The sequence below is a fragment of the Trypanosoma conorhini genome (genome assembly GCF_003719485.1).
Source record: "Trypanosoma conorhini strain 025E chromosome Unknown Tco_14.4_contig_00267, whole genome shotgun sequence".
Classification (NCBI taxonomy): domain Eukaryota; phylum Euglenozoa; class Kinetoplastea; order Trypanosomatida; family Trypanosomatidae; genus Trypanosoma; species Trypanosoma conorhini.
This window is the reverse complement of record NW_021704350.1, coordinates 12,598-24,089: the sequence shown is the minus strand read 5'-3', so window position 1 is coordinate 24,089 and position 11,492 is coordinate 12,598. Positions and strand designations below refer to the sequence as shown.

General features: G+C 62.1%; 7 protein-coding genes across 7 annotated transcripts, besides 11 other annotated features; all 7 read right to left on the bottom strand.

The window, feature by feature from the left end:
* Positions 1–2: 2 nt before the first annotated feature.
* Tco025E_04916 (trans-sialidase) lies at positions 3–1,130 on the bottom strand (the record flags this gene model as incomplete). The annotated part of the gene is made up of 1 exon (XM_029371821.1): positions 3–1,130. A coding segment is annotated over one exon (1,128 nt), but the record flags the coding sequence as incomplete, so codon positions are not given.
* Positions 1,131–1,204: 74 nt separating this feature from the next.
* Positions 1,205–1,236: a microsatellite.
* Positions 1,237–1,559: 323 nt separating this feature from the next.
* On the bottom strand, positions 1,560–2,951 carry Tco025E_04915 (putative S-adenosyl-methyltransferase mraW-like protein; the record flags this gene model as incomplete). The annotated part of the gene is made up of 1 exon (XM_029371820.1): positions 1,560–2,951. The coding sequence occupies one exon, from the start codon at positions 2,949–2,951 to the stop codon at positions 1,560–1,562; it is 1,392 nt and encodes a 463-aa protein (XP_029228125.1).
* Positions 2,952–3,190: 239 nt separating this feature from the next.
* Tco025E_04914 (transmembrane protein 234) lies at positions 3,191–3,565 on the bottom strand (the record flags this gene model as incomplete). The annotated part of the gene is made up of 1 exon (XM_029371819.1): positions 3,191–3,565. The coding sequence occupies one exon, from the start codon at positions 3,563–3,565 to the stop codon at positions 3,191–3,193; it is 375 nt and encodes a 124-aa protein (XP_029228124.1).
* Positions 3,566–3,650: 85 nt separating this feature from the next.
* Positions 3,651–3,685: a microsatellite.
* Positions 3,686–3,859: 174 nt separating this feature from the next.
* On the bottom strand, positions 3,860–5,218 carry Tco025E_04913 (uncharacterized protein; the record flags this gene model as incomplete). The annotated part of the gene is made up of 1 exon (XM_029371818.1): positions 3,860–5,218. The coding sequence occupies one exon, from the start codon at positions 5,216–5,218 to the stop codon at positions 3,860–3,862; it is 1,359 nt and encodes a 452-aa protein (XP_029228123.1).
* Positions 5,219–5,263: 45 nt separating this feature from the next.
* Positions 5,264–5,302: a microsatellite.
* A 485-nt stretch (positions 5,303–5,787) lies between these two features.
* Positions 5,788–5,839: a microsatellite.
* Positions 5,840–5,886: 47 nt separating this feature from the next.
* Positions 5,887–5,913: a microsatellite.
* A 36-nt stretch (positions 5,914–5,949) lies between these two features.
* Positions 5,950–7,443, bottom strand: Tco025E_04912 (putative coronin; the record flags this gene model as incomplete). Its single annotated transcript, XM_029371817.1, has 1 exon — positions 5,950–7,443. The coding sequence occupies one exon, from the start codon at positions 7,441–7,443 to the stop codon at positions 5,950–5,952; it is 1,494 nt and encodes a 497-aa protein (XP_029228122.1).
* A 50-nt stretch (positions 7,444–7,493) lies between these two features.
* Positions 7,494–7,543: a microsatellite.
* An 80-nt stretch (positions 7,544–7,623) lies between these two features.
* Positions 7,624–7,645: a microsatellite.
* Positions 7,646–7,707: 62 nt separating this feature from the next.
* Positions 7,708–7,735: a microsatellite.
* Positions 7,736–7,765: 30 nt separating this feature from the next.
* Positions 7,766–7,787: a microsatellite.
* Positions 7,788–7,893: 106 nt separating this feature from the next.
* Tco025E_04911 (uncharacterized protein) lies at positions 7,894–8,268 on the bottom strand (the record flags this gene model as incomplete). The annotated part of the gene is made up of 1 exon (XM_029371816.1): positions 7,894–8,268. The coding sequence occupies one exon, from the start codon at positions 8,266–8,268 to the stop codon at positions 7,894–7,896; it is 375 nt and encodes a 124-aa protein (XP_029228121.1).
* A 145-nt stretch (positions 8,269–8,413) lies between these two features.
* Positions 8,414–8,431: a microsatellite.
* Positions 8,432–8,765: 334 nt separating this feature from the next.
* Tco025E_04910 (uncharacterized protein) lies at positions 8,766–11,018 on the bottom strand (the record flags this gene model as incomplete). The annotated part of the gene is made up of 1 exon (XM_029371815.1): positions 8,766–11,018. The coding sequence occupies one exon, from the start codon at positions 11,016–11,018 to the stop codon at positions 8,766–8,768; it is 2,253 nt and encodes a 750-aa protein (XP_029228120.1).
* Positions 11,019–11,044: 26 nt separating this feature from the next.
* Positions 11,045–11,097: a microsatellite.
* Positions 11,098–11,492: the final 395 nt, after the last annotated feature.

Below are 11,492 nucleotides of genomic sequence, written 5' to 3'. Positions count from 1 at the left end.
CGGACACCGTCGGAGAGCCACAGCTTGATTGCCTTGCGGAACGTGCCTCTTCCGCTGCTTCCTTCTGGCGCATAAAGACTCAACGACACCTGCGTGTACAGCAGCACACTAGTGCCCGCAATGGTTGCAGTGATGAGGTCGGAACCACCGTGGTCCATTGACAACACGTATGCGTCGCCCAACAGGCGTGCGAAGGGCCCGGCAGCCTCGTTCCACGTCTTCCCCTTGTCACTGGATCCGTACACCTTGCCATGCCACGAATAAGATCCGGAGGTGACCATGAAAAGTTTTCCCGCCCACTCGAGAAGCGTGGCACTGTCACAGTCCTTGGGACGCACGGGTGCCGCATGAACTTTCCAGCTACTCCCATTGTCGTCGGAGTAGACGACGGTGCAGGCAAGTGTGCCTGTTCCGTCGTTGGTGGTTCCCGCAAGAGGGAAGAGAATCGTCGCTGCCCCAACCGCAACGCCTCTGGCGCCACCGACAGCGTACAGCTCCCTCCATGAAAGCTGCTGCCCTTCTTTGACAAGCGTCGACTTCAACAATCGGGGTTCCCTCCACGCGACTGCTTTCCTTCCTTGCTCTGCCGCCTCACCAACGATCAGCGCAAGGTCCCAGACATCTGCAGCCGCATGACTCCCGGTCATCGCCACTGTTGGCAAAAGCAGATATATTTTACTGTCCTTCACCAGAGCCTTCGGGCCAAACAGCGATGCGCGCTGGTTCCCTTCGTCCAGTTGTTTTGTCACACGCTGCGTCTTCCACTCTTGTTTCGCCCATGTAGCGTCTTCCTTCAACTTTTCGTCTGCTCCGTACGCATTGGATTTTGCCCAAGTGTCAAAACCCATGCTTTGCTGAGTGCCGTTGTGTTTGCCGACGGCAAGAGCAACCAGCACCCCATTCACGTCAAGAAGGGAGTGGCTGAAGAATGAGGAGACACCTTGATAACGGCCTTTGTCGCTCGTTTCCCCAGCGGCAAGCACTGGAGTTTCCCCCTGTTTGAAGAGCTCAACCTCCTTCGACTCTTTCCGCGCTCCTTCAACGCTGGTCCCAGCCCCACTGCTGCCGCAGCACATCAGTGCGCAAAGAAGGAGCGGCAGCATCGCAAAGGGAAACAGGTGTCGCGGCATGTCGTGCTGCTGCCCACACACACTCTCTCTCTCTTCCCTCCTTGCGGTCGATCCTCCCAGGCCGCGACGGTTGCGTGTGTGTGTGTGTGTGTGTGTGTGTGTGTGTTGACGGTAGTGGTAGCTGCAGAGCCTTCAAAGCGCACAGCAGAAAAGTAGCGTTTGGTCTCTCTTTCCCTGTGTGTGCGCAAAGAGAGAAGTAAGAAGAGGAGCAAACACAGGCAGAGGCGATGACGCAGGTGCGGCAGCGGGGAGCAGCGCACACGCCATGCACGTGGAGAGCGGGAAAAGCGACAGTCCGGCGGAGGCAACGCGGTGGAGCGTCGCCCAAACGAGAAGCCCACAGCGACGGTTGGGCAGCGCCGTGGGCGTGCGGTCCGCCAGGCGTTTGTGAGGGCCCAGCGTGAGCACTGTCGACGAGGCGGGCGGCGGCTACTTGTCGTCCAGCCCGTAGTCCAGCGGCGGGGGCCTGCTGTTCCGCTCCCGCGTGCGCCGCTCCCGCGGCTCCTCGCCTTCGAAAGTGAAGTTGTTCGCGGGGAAGCCGTACGTCTGACCGGCGTACATGCCGCCCAGCCACCGCAGGGAACTCGCCTCCACTTGGGCCTCTGTGAGGGAAGCGGCGTTTTTCAGCGCGTAGGAGGATTTGGCGGTGCGTGCAGCAACCCACATCTTTGTGTGCCGTGTGAAGCCGTGGTCACACACTTCCTCCGCGGGCACATCCTCCGTGTAGCACAAGAGCGCGTGGGGGTGGCTTTCAACGGTGCTCCGAATAAGGCGTTCCTCCCACTCGAGACGGGAGAATGCGACAAGACGGCCGTCATCGCGCAGCAGCTGCAGCGCGTTCTCAAGGGCCTCCCGCAGCTCGCACATTTCATTGTTCACAATGCAGCGCAGCGTCGTAAGAAACTTCCACGACATGGGTGTTTTGCGTCGACTGCTCTGCGTTCTCCAGCCCTCCTCAGGCAGCACATCGCCAGCCTGCTCTGCGCAGCGAAGCACTTCCTGCGAAGAGGCGAAGGGTCGCCGGCGCCGCACCTCGCGTGCCAGTTTCATTGCCTGCTCCGGGGTGAGTAGGCCGTAGGCCCGCAACGCGGCGGCCAGGGCGTGCTGCGGCGCCGTGTTGAGGTACGCAAGGGCGCCAAGCCCCGTCTGTGGCCCGTAGCGCATGTCCAGGTGGTGAGCGCCTTCGTCGTCAAGAAGAAATCCGCGCTCCGGGTCCTCCAGCTGCGTCTCGGAGGGGCCTGCGTCAATCATGACCGCGTCGAAGGAGCGTTCGCCGAAAAGCGACTTTGCCTCCGACATCTTGCAGCAGAAAAACTTAAACCGGTCGGCGCCGAACTCGTCAGCCAACTCCGCGGCAGTCTGCATGGCGTCGTGGTCGCAGTCCAGGGCGACGACGCGCGTGTAGGGCCCTCCGTTCTCGAGCACCGCCCCTGCGTGAAATCCGCCGCCGAGGGTGCAGTCCAAGACGTCGTACAGCACCGCCCGCTTCGGTTTGGTGACCCGCAGCGAGAGGCCTCCCGTCACTGTCAGCGCGTCTTGGGAGGACGTCAGCGGGAGGGCGGCCGCCGCGCTGCGCAGCTCCTCCCGCGCCTGTCGACGCCGTTTCCGCGGGGCCAGCCTCGCCTGAAGCGCCTGGCGCATGCCGCTGGTGCTTGGGTAGCCGTCCTCAATCGCCCGCGTCGCCACGTGCTCAGCGAGCTCCTTCACCTCCAGCCACCGCAGCCCCCCGCAGACGCCCTGGAAGAGCTGCTTCATCATGAGCGGCGGGTGCTCCACGCGGTTTGCGTGCGACCAACGCCTCGGTGCAACGATGCGCTTCATGAATTATCATCTTCGTTTGTGTGTGTGCGTGCGTGGGCGTTCCCACGCAAACACGGCGTGGGTGCCACAAAGAGGGAGAAAGGGAAGACGAAAAAGAAAACGCAAAGAAGCGACGGCAAAGTCATCAACGCTTTCGTCTCTCCACCTCCGCCTCGCGGCGGGAGGGAGGTCGCCGCTGTGGTGGCCTCTTCTCCGCCCTCTCCGCCTCTGCCTTCTCGCGCCCGCCCGGTTTGCCCCCCTCAGCCGTGCGAGGAGGAGGAGGAGGAGGCAAGTCCGCAGAGCGTCGTGCCCGCCACCACCAGGACGCAGCCCAGCAGCGTCGTCGGCCGCAGCGGGCCCTCCCGCAGCACAAAGGCGCTCAGCAGCACGGTGAGCACAAACGCCAGGGCGTTGGCGACCATGCTGCCAACCGCCACGTCGACGTGACGCAGCCCGGCGAGGAAGAAGACCGAGCCACTGAGGTTGACGAGCTGCGTTGCCAGATACTTGGGCCGCGCCGCAAGGAAGCGGAGATCCTCCACAAACGAGGACCCGGCGGCCATGCCGCTGCTGTAGCGCTTCAGCAGCGGATTGGTTGTCCCCCAAATGATCGCCGCGAGGAGCAGCAGCAGCATTCCTTTCTAGTCCCCTGCCTGCCAGAGATCGGCCACAGGGCCGGCGGAGGGAAGGGGATAAAGAAGAGATGTTGGCAGGGACATGCAAACAAACAAACAAACAAACAAACAAACAACAAAAACAACGAAAACAACAAAAATGTTGGTGGTAGTGGGGGGGGGGCACGGTAAGCATAAAAACTCACAGCCCTGAAACAGCCAAGCACCTCAAGTCTTGCGTCACGGAAGCCAGCACATCTCGCATGTGCTTCTTTTCCCCCGCCGCTCGCTGCAGCAGGCACAGCGTCGTCGTCGCTAACGTTTGGCGAACTTTCGCTTGACCCGCTTTCCGTCCAGAAATCCGGGGAACTGGCCCCTCTCGCGGCGCCGGTCGACGGAAAGCAGGCCGGACTTCTTTAGCGGAATGCGTGTGAGCGGCATAAGTTTCACAAGGGCGTTGGCGATCGACATGCGCAGCGCAAACGCCGCGATTTCGTTGGCGATCGAAGGCATCGCGTGCCCCTCTGTCACTATGTGCACGTCGAAGTCTCTGTAGTCCAAGTTCGCCTCGTCAAAGGGCATGAGCAGCATCTCCATCAGCCAGGCCTTGTTGTCCAGCACGAGGGCCAACGGCTTGCCCATGATGGTGATGGCGCCGTTGCGGTCGCGGTTCTCACGCAGGAGGGCGGTGAATTGATACTTCTCCCCATCCGCGCAGCCGCGGCCGACGGCAATGCCGGTCTCCGCATCCACCTCCGGCTCGTCGATGCGCACGCCAATCTGGTGGCGGGAGTCCTCGCCGGCCACCTTCCGCGCAAAGTCCTTCAGCACCGTGTAAAAGTGACTGTAGCTGTCGGCGCTGTCGGCGAGAAGCGTCGCCCGGCTCATAAGTTTGTAGTTCTCAAACATGACACGGACGTCATCTCTATTAAACTTCCGGCGGCTGAACTGGAAGAGGGCATGCTCCGTCTTGAATCCCCGCGTCTCTGTGAGGCGGCCCATCCACTCCAAGAAATTTGTGTAATGGCCAGGCGCATTATCTAGGCCAACCGCATCCGCCGTGATGGTGCGGCTCAGCTGCCGCGATGCCGTGTTCATCGGCTTGCTGATGGACTCCAGCGTGCACTGCACGAGCGCCTGGGCCTCGTAGGAGCTCAGCTCTGGAAAGAGGGCGGCAAGCACCTCCCCGAGCTGCTCTGCGTCAAGGCCGTCCACCGACGCGTAGTAGTCCTCCACCGACTGAAAATACACCCCGCCGCTGACGCGCATCCAGGCCTCCTTAAGCGACTGCGCGGTGAGCTCCAGCCGCAGCTCGTGGCGCAGGGACGACAGCGTGTTGTGCTCGGCCGGGACGTACTCCCCCGGGTACATGGGGTATTCGCGGAACTGGAATAGGCTGCCGTGCGTCGCCTGGGCGACGGAGGTAAAGGCATGCTCGCCCAGCTCCAGGGGCATTTGTCGTTCCCGGAGGTTTTCCTCCTCGAGAGACAACTCAACGTCCTTATCGCGCTTAACGTGCGAGTTCACCCACATCAAACGCTCTCCGTCCGTCTTTGGCACCCCAGCGGGGGCGGCAGACGCTGCCGACGCTGAGGCGGAGGCGGAGGCAAGACCATTCACAAGACGGAAGAGGCGAGCGTGGCGCGCCGTCCTGGGCGCCAGCAGTTTGTGCATCGTACCCGCAAAGAGTACGCAGGAGGCTACCGGGCCGCAGGTGCGTATAATATATACAGTTATATAGATATACCTATGTATGTAAGTAAGTGGGTGGGTTCCGCTATTCTCCACGGGTGCGGGGGTCAGCGCACGAAAAGGAGAAGGAAAGATGTATTCGGGTGGGGCGGCAAGGAGGGACACGCAGGCAGCGGGGAGAAGAAGAGGAAGGAGCAGGGCCAACTGCGCCCAATGCACAGGAGGAAACGAGCAATTCTCGGTGAGTGTGTATATATATAAATGTCATTTTCGGTACTCTTTTTTTGTGGGTTTCTCCCACTCCTGATTTTTTGGCCTTTTTTTTTTCGTTTTGCCGCTGCAGCTGCTCTGCCCGTCCCGTTGAGGCCGGCCTCGCATCGCCGATACTTTTTTTCATTTCCTTTGATTTCTGCTTTCTGGCCACGCGACACTTGAGGAGTGCGAGACTGTGCGAGGGCGGAGCTCATTCGTGCGGCGGCCCAATCCAAAAGAAAAAGATGTGGAAGCACCGCAGCGGTAGTAGATGTCGTCTAGCAACTTTGCTTGGTGGCAGCGAAAGAGGGAGTGGGGGGATTAGAGCGAGAGAGCGAGAGAGAGAGAGAGGCGCCTGCTCACGTATGAACTTTTTACTACTAGGCGGAGTGCCGCATGTGCGTGCGTGCGTGCGTGCGTGCGTGAGCGGAGGTATACAAATGCATACCTGCAATGTGGCGCTACGGGGATCCCCCCATGGCGATGGCATGAATCTTGGCGACTGTCTCCATGACTTCCCGCCGCTTCGCTTCGGCCGCCTCCTCGCACCGCTTCAGCTCCGCCTCCTGCTGTTGCAGCTCCAGCGCAAGCGCGACTAACCGGGTGCATCGCTCCTCCACGGCCTTCCCATCCTCCTTGGGTGGCACGGGCTCCAGCCCCATCGCCACGGGGTCTGCGTGCTTGGCTGGGGCAGCACTCAACGGATGCGTTCGCGCCGGCGCGGCCTGAAGGTGGGTGCCACCCGACGGCGTTGGCTTCGCCGCCCGCTTCGCCTCACGCCTCTTTCCATCAAACACAGCCTGCATGTCTGTGACGAGTGGCTCACTGTTTTCGCCGCTGAAGTACGCCGCCGCTGTGATTGCGGGCGTGTCTGCGAAGGTGGGTGGGTACACGTCGGTCTGCAGCTCGCTCTCCGCCAGCCTGCGCGGGAGAAGCATGTGCACGGAGTAGACAGACCTGGAGGTGAGCGCGCAGAAGCGGGCAATCTCGCACTGCCGCGGGTCCAGGGACCACTTGGGGAACATGCAGAGCCCCTTATGTGTCTCCACCGAGTCGTACGCGGCGCATGACACGAGTCGGCCGTTCATCAGCTCGAGGAAGCGAATACTGCCGTCCCCTCGGCTGCCAACGTAGAGAAGGTTTGTGTCCTCGTCAAAAAAGGGAAGCATGACGCAGCTGACCCGGTCCAGGTCCTCCGTGTGCACGGGTGACACCATGTTGCGGGCGTCCCACACCATCACCTGCCGGGACTGTACCGGGTTGAATCCAACGGTCAGGATGAGGTCTTTCCGCTTCGCCCAGAGACAGCGTTGGGGCTTGCCGCCCTGGTGGGCGGGGCCGGAGGCAACGATGTTGCCTTGCCTAGGGTCCATGATATTCACCTTTTTGTCCTTTGAGGTGGAGCAGAGCAGGGAGCCGTCCAGGTTCCAGTCAAGCGACATGATGTGGTCCGTGTGGCACCTGAGCACCTCCCCCGCCTTGCCGCTCTCGACGTCCCAGACGTTGACCGCCATGTCGGCCCCGGCGGAGGCCAGCACGTTGCGGGCGGCGGGGTGGAATCTCAGGATCCCGACCTTCTTGGCGTGCCCCCGCAGGTGCACCAGGTGGTCGCTGCTGCTCCGCGTGAGCCCCTCCTCGGGAATGTCCCACCCCATGATGCTGCCGTCCTCGCTGGCCGTGAAAAGCTTTGTGGCGTCAAACGGGTTGAAGGCGACGTCGATGATGGGGCCCTCCTGTCCCGAGAGTATCGGCGGGCTGTCCGCCAGCTTGCCGTAGTCGCTGTGCCGCAGCACCGCCGTGCTGCCAAGCTGCGCCCACGGCACCGCCAGAAAGCGGTCGTTGCAGGCAATCATGTTACTGCAGTCCCATATTGCGCCGGTGGGGCAGACGTTCATGAAGTGTTTGTCGTGCCGCGCGGGGACGGCGTGCGTGTGACGAAAGCGAGAAACAGCCATAACTAACTCGTCTCTGGAGTCCGCGGCGTCGGAGTGCCTTTGCCCTCGCCTGTGTGCGTGTGCGTGAGCTTGTGTGTGTGTGTGTGTGTGTGAATGAGTGATGCTGCGGCATCGCCGTGAGCGGCGGAGACGCTCAAGAGGTGAAGGCGGGGCAACCAAATATAAATGTATTACATACCGAACAAACAAACAAACAAACAAAAAGGATTCTGAACTTCTCTCCTTCCGCGCCGTATTTACGGAGGCTGCGTTGACAGGCAGAGGAAAAAAAAGAAACAAAACAAAACAAAACCCACACGCACGGTACAGAACCCCACGAATCCACACGCACACACAGACACACAGGCAGGAAAATGAAACAAAACAAAAAAAACCAGCTCAGTGTGTGGCGTGCGGAGGCCACCGCCGCGAGTTCCCCGGGCCCTCCACGGCATTTGCAGCGACTGCTTGCTAGGAGGCGGGGGGTTTGTTCTTGTTCTGCATGTAGCTAGACTCCTCGAGCATCTTGCTTGCGTGCTCCTTCCTTTCGTTGACCTCGTTCCTATACTTCCTCCAGACGTCCTGCTTAAGCAGCTCGTTGACGTCCTCGGTGGGCAGGCGAAACAGCGCCACCGTCAGGTCCGCGTTGCTCATCAAAAACAGGCCCGTCGCCACGATGAAGCCCATGATGACGCGCTCGTAGACGAGGTGGCTTTCGTACTTCCAAAACAGGCGCCACTGGCGGCGCTTGCTCTTCAGGAAGGTGGTGCGGAACTCCCTGTTGCGCATGTCCCACAGCGTTTGGTACCACCGCACCTCCTCCGGCAGCTCGTACGGGTTTTTCATGGCCCCCGCGCACTGCCTCCTCCCCGTTTCCCTTCGCCCCCGTTCCGTGTGGGGGGGCTGCGGGCTCCGACGCAGCCTTCCCACCCTGTGATACGCTGCAGGTTCATCGTGGGAGGCGGCGAGAGCAAAAACGAAGAAAAAGAACATATATATATATATATATGAGGGCGATTGGTGCGGCGGCACCCAAAAGAGGGGGAAAAACCGGGAGGCGAGGAGGGGCGCAGGGGAAACAGCGAAGGCCACGGCGGTCGTTCGGGCATAGGCCCGAGCAAGACCCGCCGCAGTTTCGGGAAATGAATTTTAAAAACAAAAAAACACGCGCATGCACAAAGATGCCGAAAAGAAAGAAAGAAAGACAAATGGCACGTGCGCAGAGACTTGCATAGATATATAGAAAGAGATGCAAACGTGTTCCACACACCCGACGCTCCTTCTCCGGCGCCTACTGCAGCCAGCACCGCTGCGAGCGGGCGGGCGGGCGCCGCGGCGTGCTCCTAAAGCGGCGTCACATCCTCCACGTCCGCGGTGGCCCAACGGCTGCGTTCACGCCACTCATGGAACTCCTCCACCACAGCCTCCTCTGCACGCAGCATCTCATCCGTTGCGGGGGCGTCGTTGTTTGGCGAGGGCGCAGCGGAGGGGTCTCGATCCGCTGGTAGGCTGAGGCGTCCGGCGCAAGGCATCTCCAGCGCACTCCTCCGGCTGACCGTGGCAACGTCATCAGCGTTGTCGTCGTCCACAACTGAGTTTCTCAGTGGTGCGAAGCGGGAGTCCGGTACGGGGCCGGACGCGCCGCCACAGCCTCCCTGCCTTACCGCACCCGAGCTCCGCTGGCGCTCGTCCTCCTCAGAGTATGGCGTGGGGCGCCGCACGCACCTGCCCCTGTACAGCTGCGACAATAACAGGGATGCCACCAGGCCACTCGGTGTAAAGTAGTCCTGCGGGTCCACACGGTCCAGCGTGTACGGGGCAACCGCGACGGTGCAGGGCCAATCCGCCTCCACCCACACCTGTGGGGCGTCGTCCAGCACCGCCACCGTCCTCGCCCTGGGAGGCGAACGGGCTGGTCCCTGCCCGTGCGTGGAGACTCGCTCCAACTCCTGCAGCACCGCCGTGGTACACTTCCGCGCCTGCACAAGGCTTTCCTGCGACTGCCACCTGTCAATCTCCTCGCCGCTCAAGTCAGGCGGCGGGGCTGACAAAGGAGGAGCCTCACCAGAAGACGCCTTCCCAGCCGCCGCACGCAGCAACAACTCCGCCGCAAAGATGCGGCCACGCCCGGGCGGAAATAACTCCCCAGTTGGGTCTAGTGCCTGCGACAGAATGGCCTCCGTGCGCCGGCGCGAGGACTTCGTCACGAGCACGACAGGGATGCCCCATTCAACGGCAAAGCACCGCAGCAGCTGCCGCACCCCAGGACGCACGTAAATCGTCTCGGTGCGTACTCCCTGGCACGTTGCGCCCGCGGCGATGTATTCCACCTCCTTCCGCAACTCAAAGTGGAGCTGGTCTTCCCCCGCTGTTCCGTTCCCCTGCGGCCTCGGCATGTACGTAAGCCCCTCCCCGGCAAGAATGGCGTTATCCACGAGCGTGCGATCCATGTCAACCATCAACACCTTTTCCTCCCGCAGGTGCCGCAGCAGTGGCACAACGTAGTGGCTGAAGGAATGCACAATGAAGGCGGTCTCCTGCACAATAGGCGCTCCCGCCCTCGCGGCATGCGGTCGTCGCTTCGTCTGAAGCAGGACCAACGCCGCGATCGGGTTGGCTGTCCGATGGTCCACGAGGATGGCATCAAGGCGTTGGGATTGCGCCAAGTAAAACTCCATCTTTAGTCGCTCATTCCTCCGTTGGTGCCTCTCACGCGTGGAAAGCGAGCGGCGCGCCGCCTGGCGAAAAGTTGGCGCATGCCCCGTCGCTGAGGCATCGTTGCCGTCCGCCTCCGCCTCCGCCTCGCCTTGCGCCCAGCGCACGGAAGCCGCCATGGCCACGTCTTCGTAGCGCCCCCAGAAGAACAGGTCCTTGTCGTCGTCGTCGTCGTCGTCGTTGTCGGACTGGGTGGAGTCGTCGAAGGCGGAATCCCCGTTCAGCTGCGACTGCGCTCCTCCACCGGCGCGGTCGTGCCGGCCACACCGCGGGGAACGCTCACGCACGGAGCAGATGACGACCTCAGTGGCATCAGCAAGGGCCTCAAGAAGAAGATGCTGATCTTTGCCGTAGCGGTACACGGCGGCCTCCACCGGCCGAAACTGGATCACTCCAACCTGCGTAAAGAGCAGCTTCAACGGCATCTCCCCTTTCAAATCAGAGCTGGTCGTGTTTGGAGCCGCAAAGGCGTCACTCGCCCCCGTTTCCGCCTCAACCGTCGGACTCATCGTCGCGGCTTGAGACCCGTCACTCAGGGCCGGGTTATAGTAGCGGCGGCGCGGCTGCCCCCGGGCGCACCAAAAGTCGAGTCTCGCGAGAAGCTCCTCTGCAAAGGCGGCTTGCCCCGCCAACACCACCTCCGCGGTGGCCGCAAACTGCTCTGTCGACTGCGATTCCCGGTAGTTTGTGTCATGGCCGGCGTTGGGCGGGGCAGAGATGGCCAGCGCAAAGGGCAATGCAAAGTTTTGGGCGCTGCCTGCAGCCGCGGGCCCCGACGACAAACCCGTCGACGGTGCCGCGGCCTTTGTGATGAGCCGCCCGGTGCAAGAGGTTGTGGGACCAAAAAATGTTCCGGTGGCGCTGCAACGATTCGAGTGCATCACAAGCCACGAGCCAGTGGAGTCCGCGTCGTCGTCGTCGTCGTCGTCGTCGTCGTCGTCGTCGTCGTCGTCGTCGTCGGCAACATCGTGAGGTTGACGCCTTTGGGTGGGGGTGGGGGTGGGGGTGATGCTTATCGTCGGGACAACTGACGCGACGCACGCCCTCGCCCCCTGTCATCGAGCGCGGCCGGGGCGGTGAAGCGCTGACGCTGCCGCCGCCGCTGGGCCGCCTCCCGTCTTGCCTGACGGCACTACCGCCGGCCACCGCGGTAGCCACACGTGGAAGGCTCAACTGCGTCCCCTCAACCCGTGTGCGGAGCCCCGCGGCGTGCTGGGCCGCGCGCCGCCACGGCACACAGGGGAATGGCATCCCCAGGCCGCGGCCAGAGGTAAGCGCTCTCCGCCGCCACTCCGATGTCTGTCCCGCCGCCCTCCACGGCGTCGACCGGGTCATTTCGCCTCCACACCCGGCAA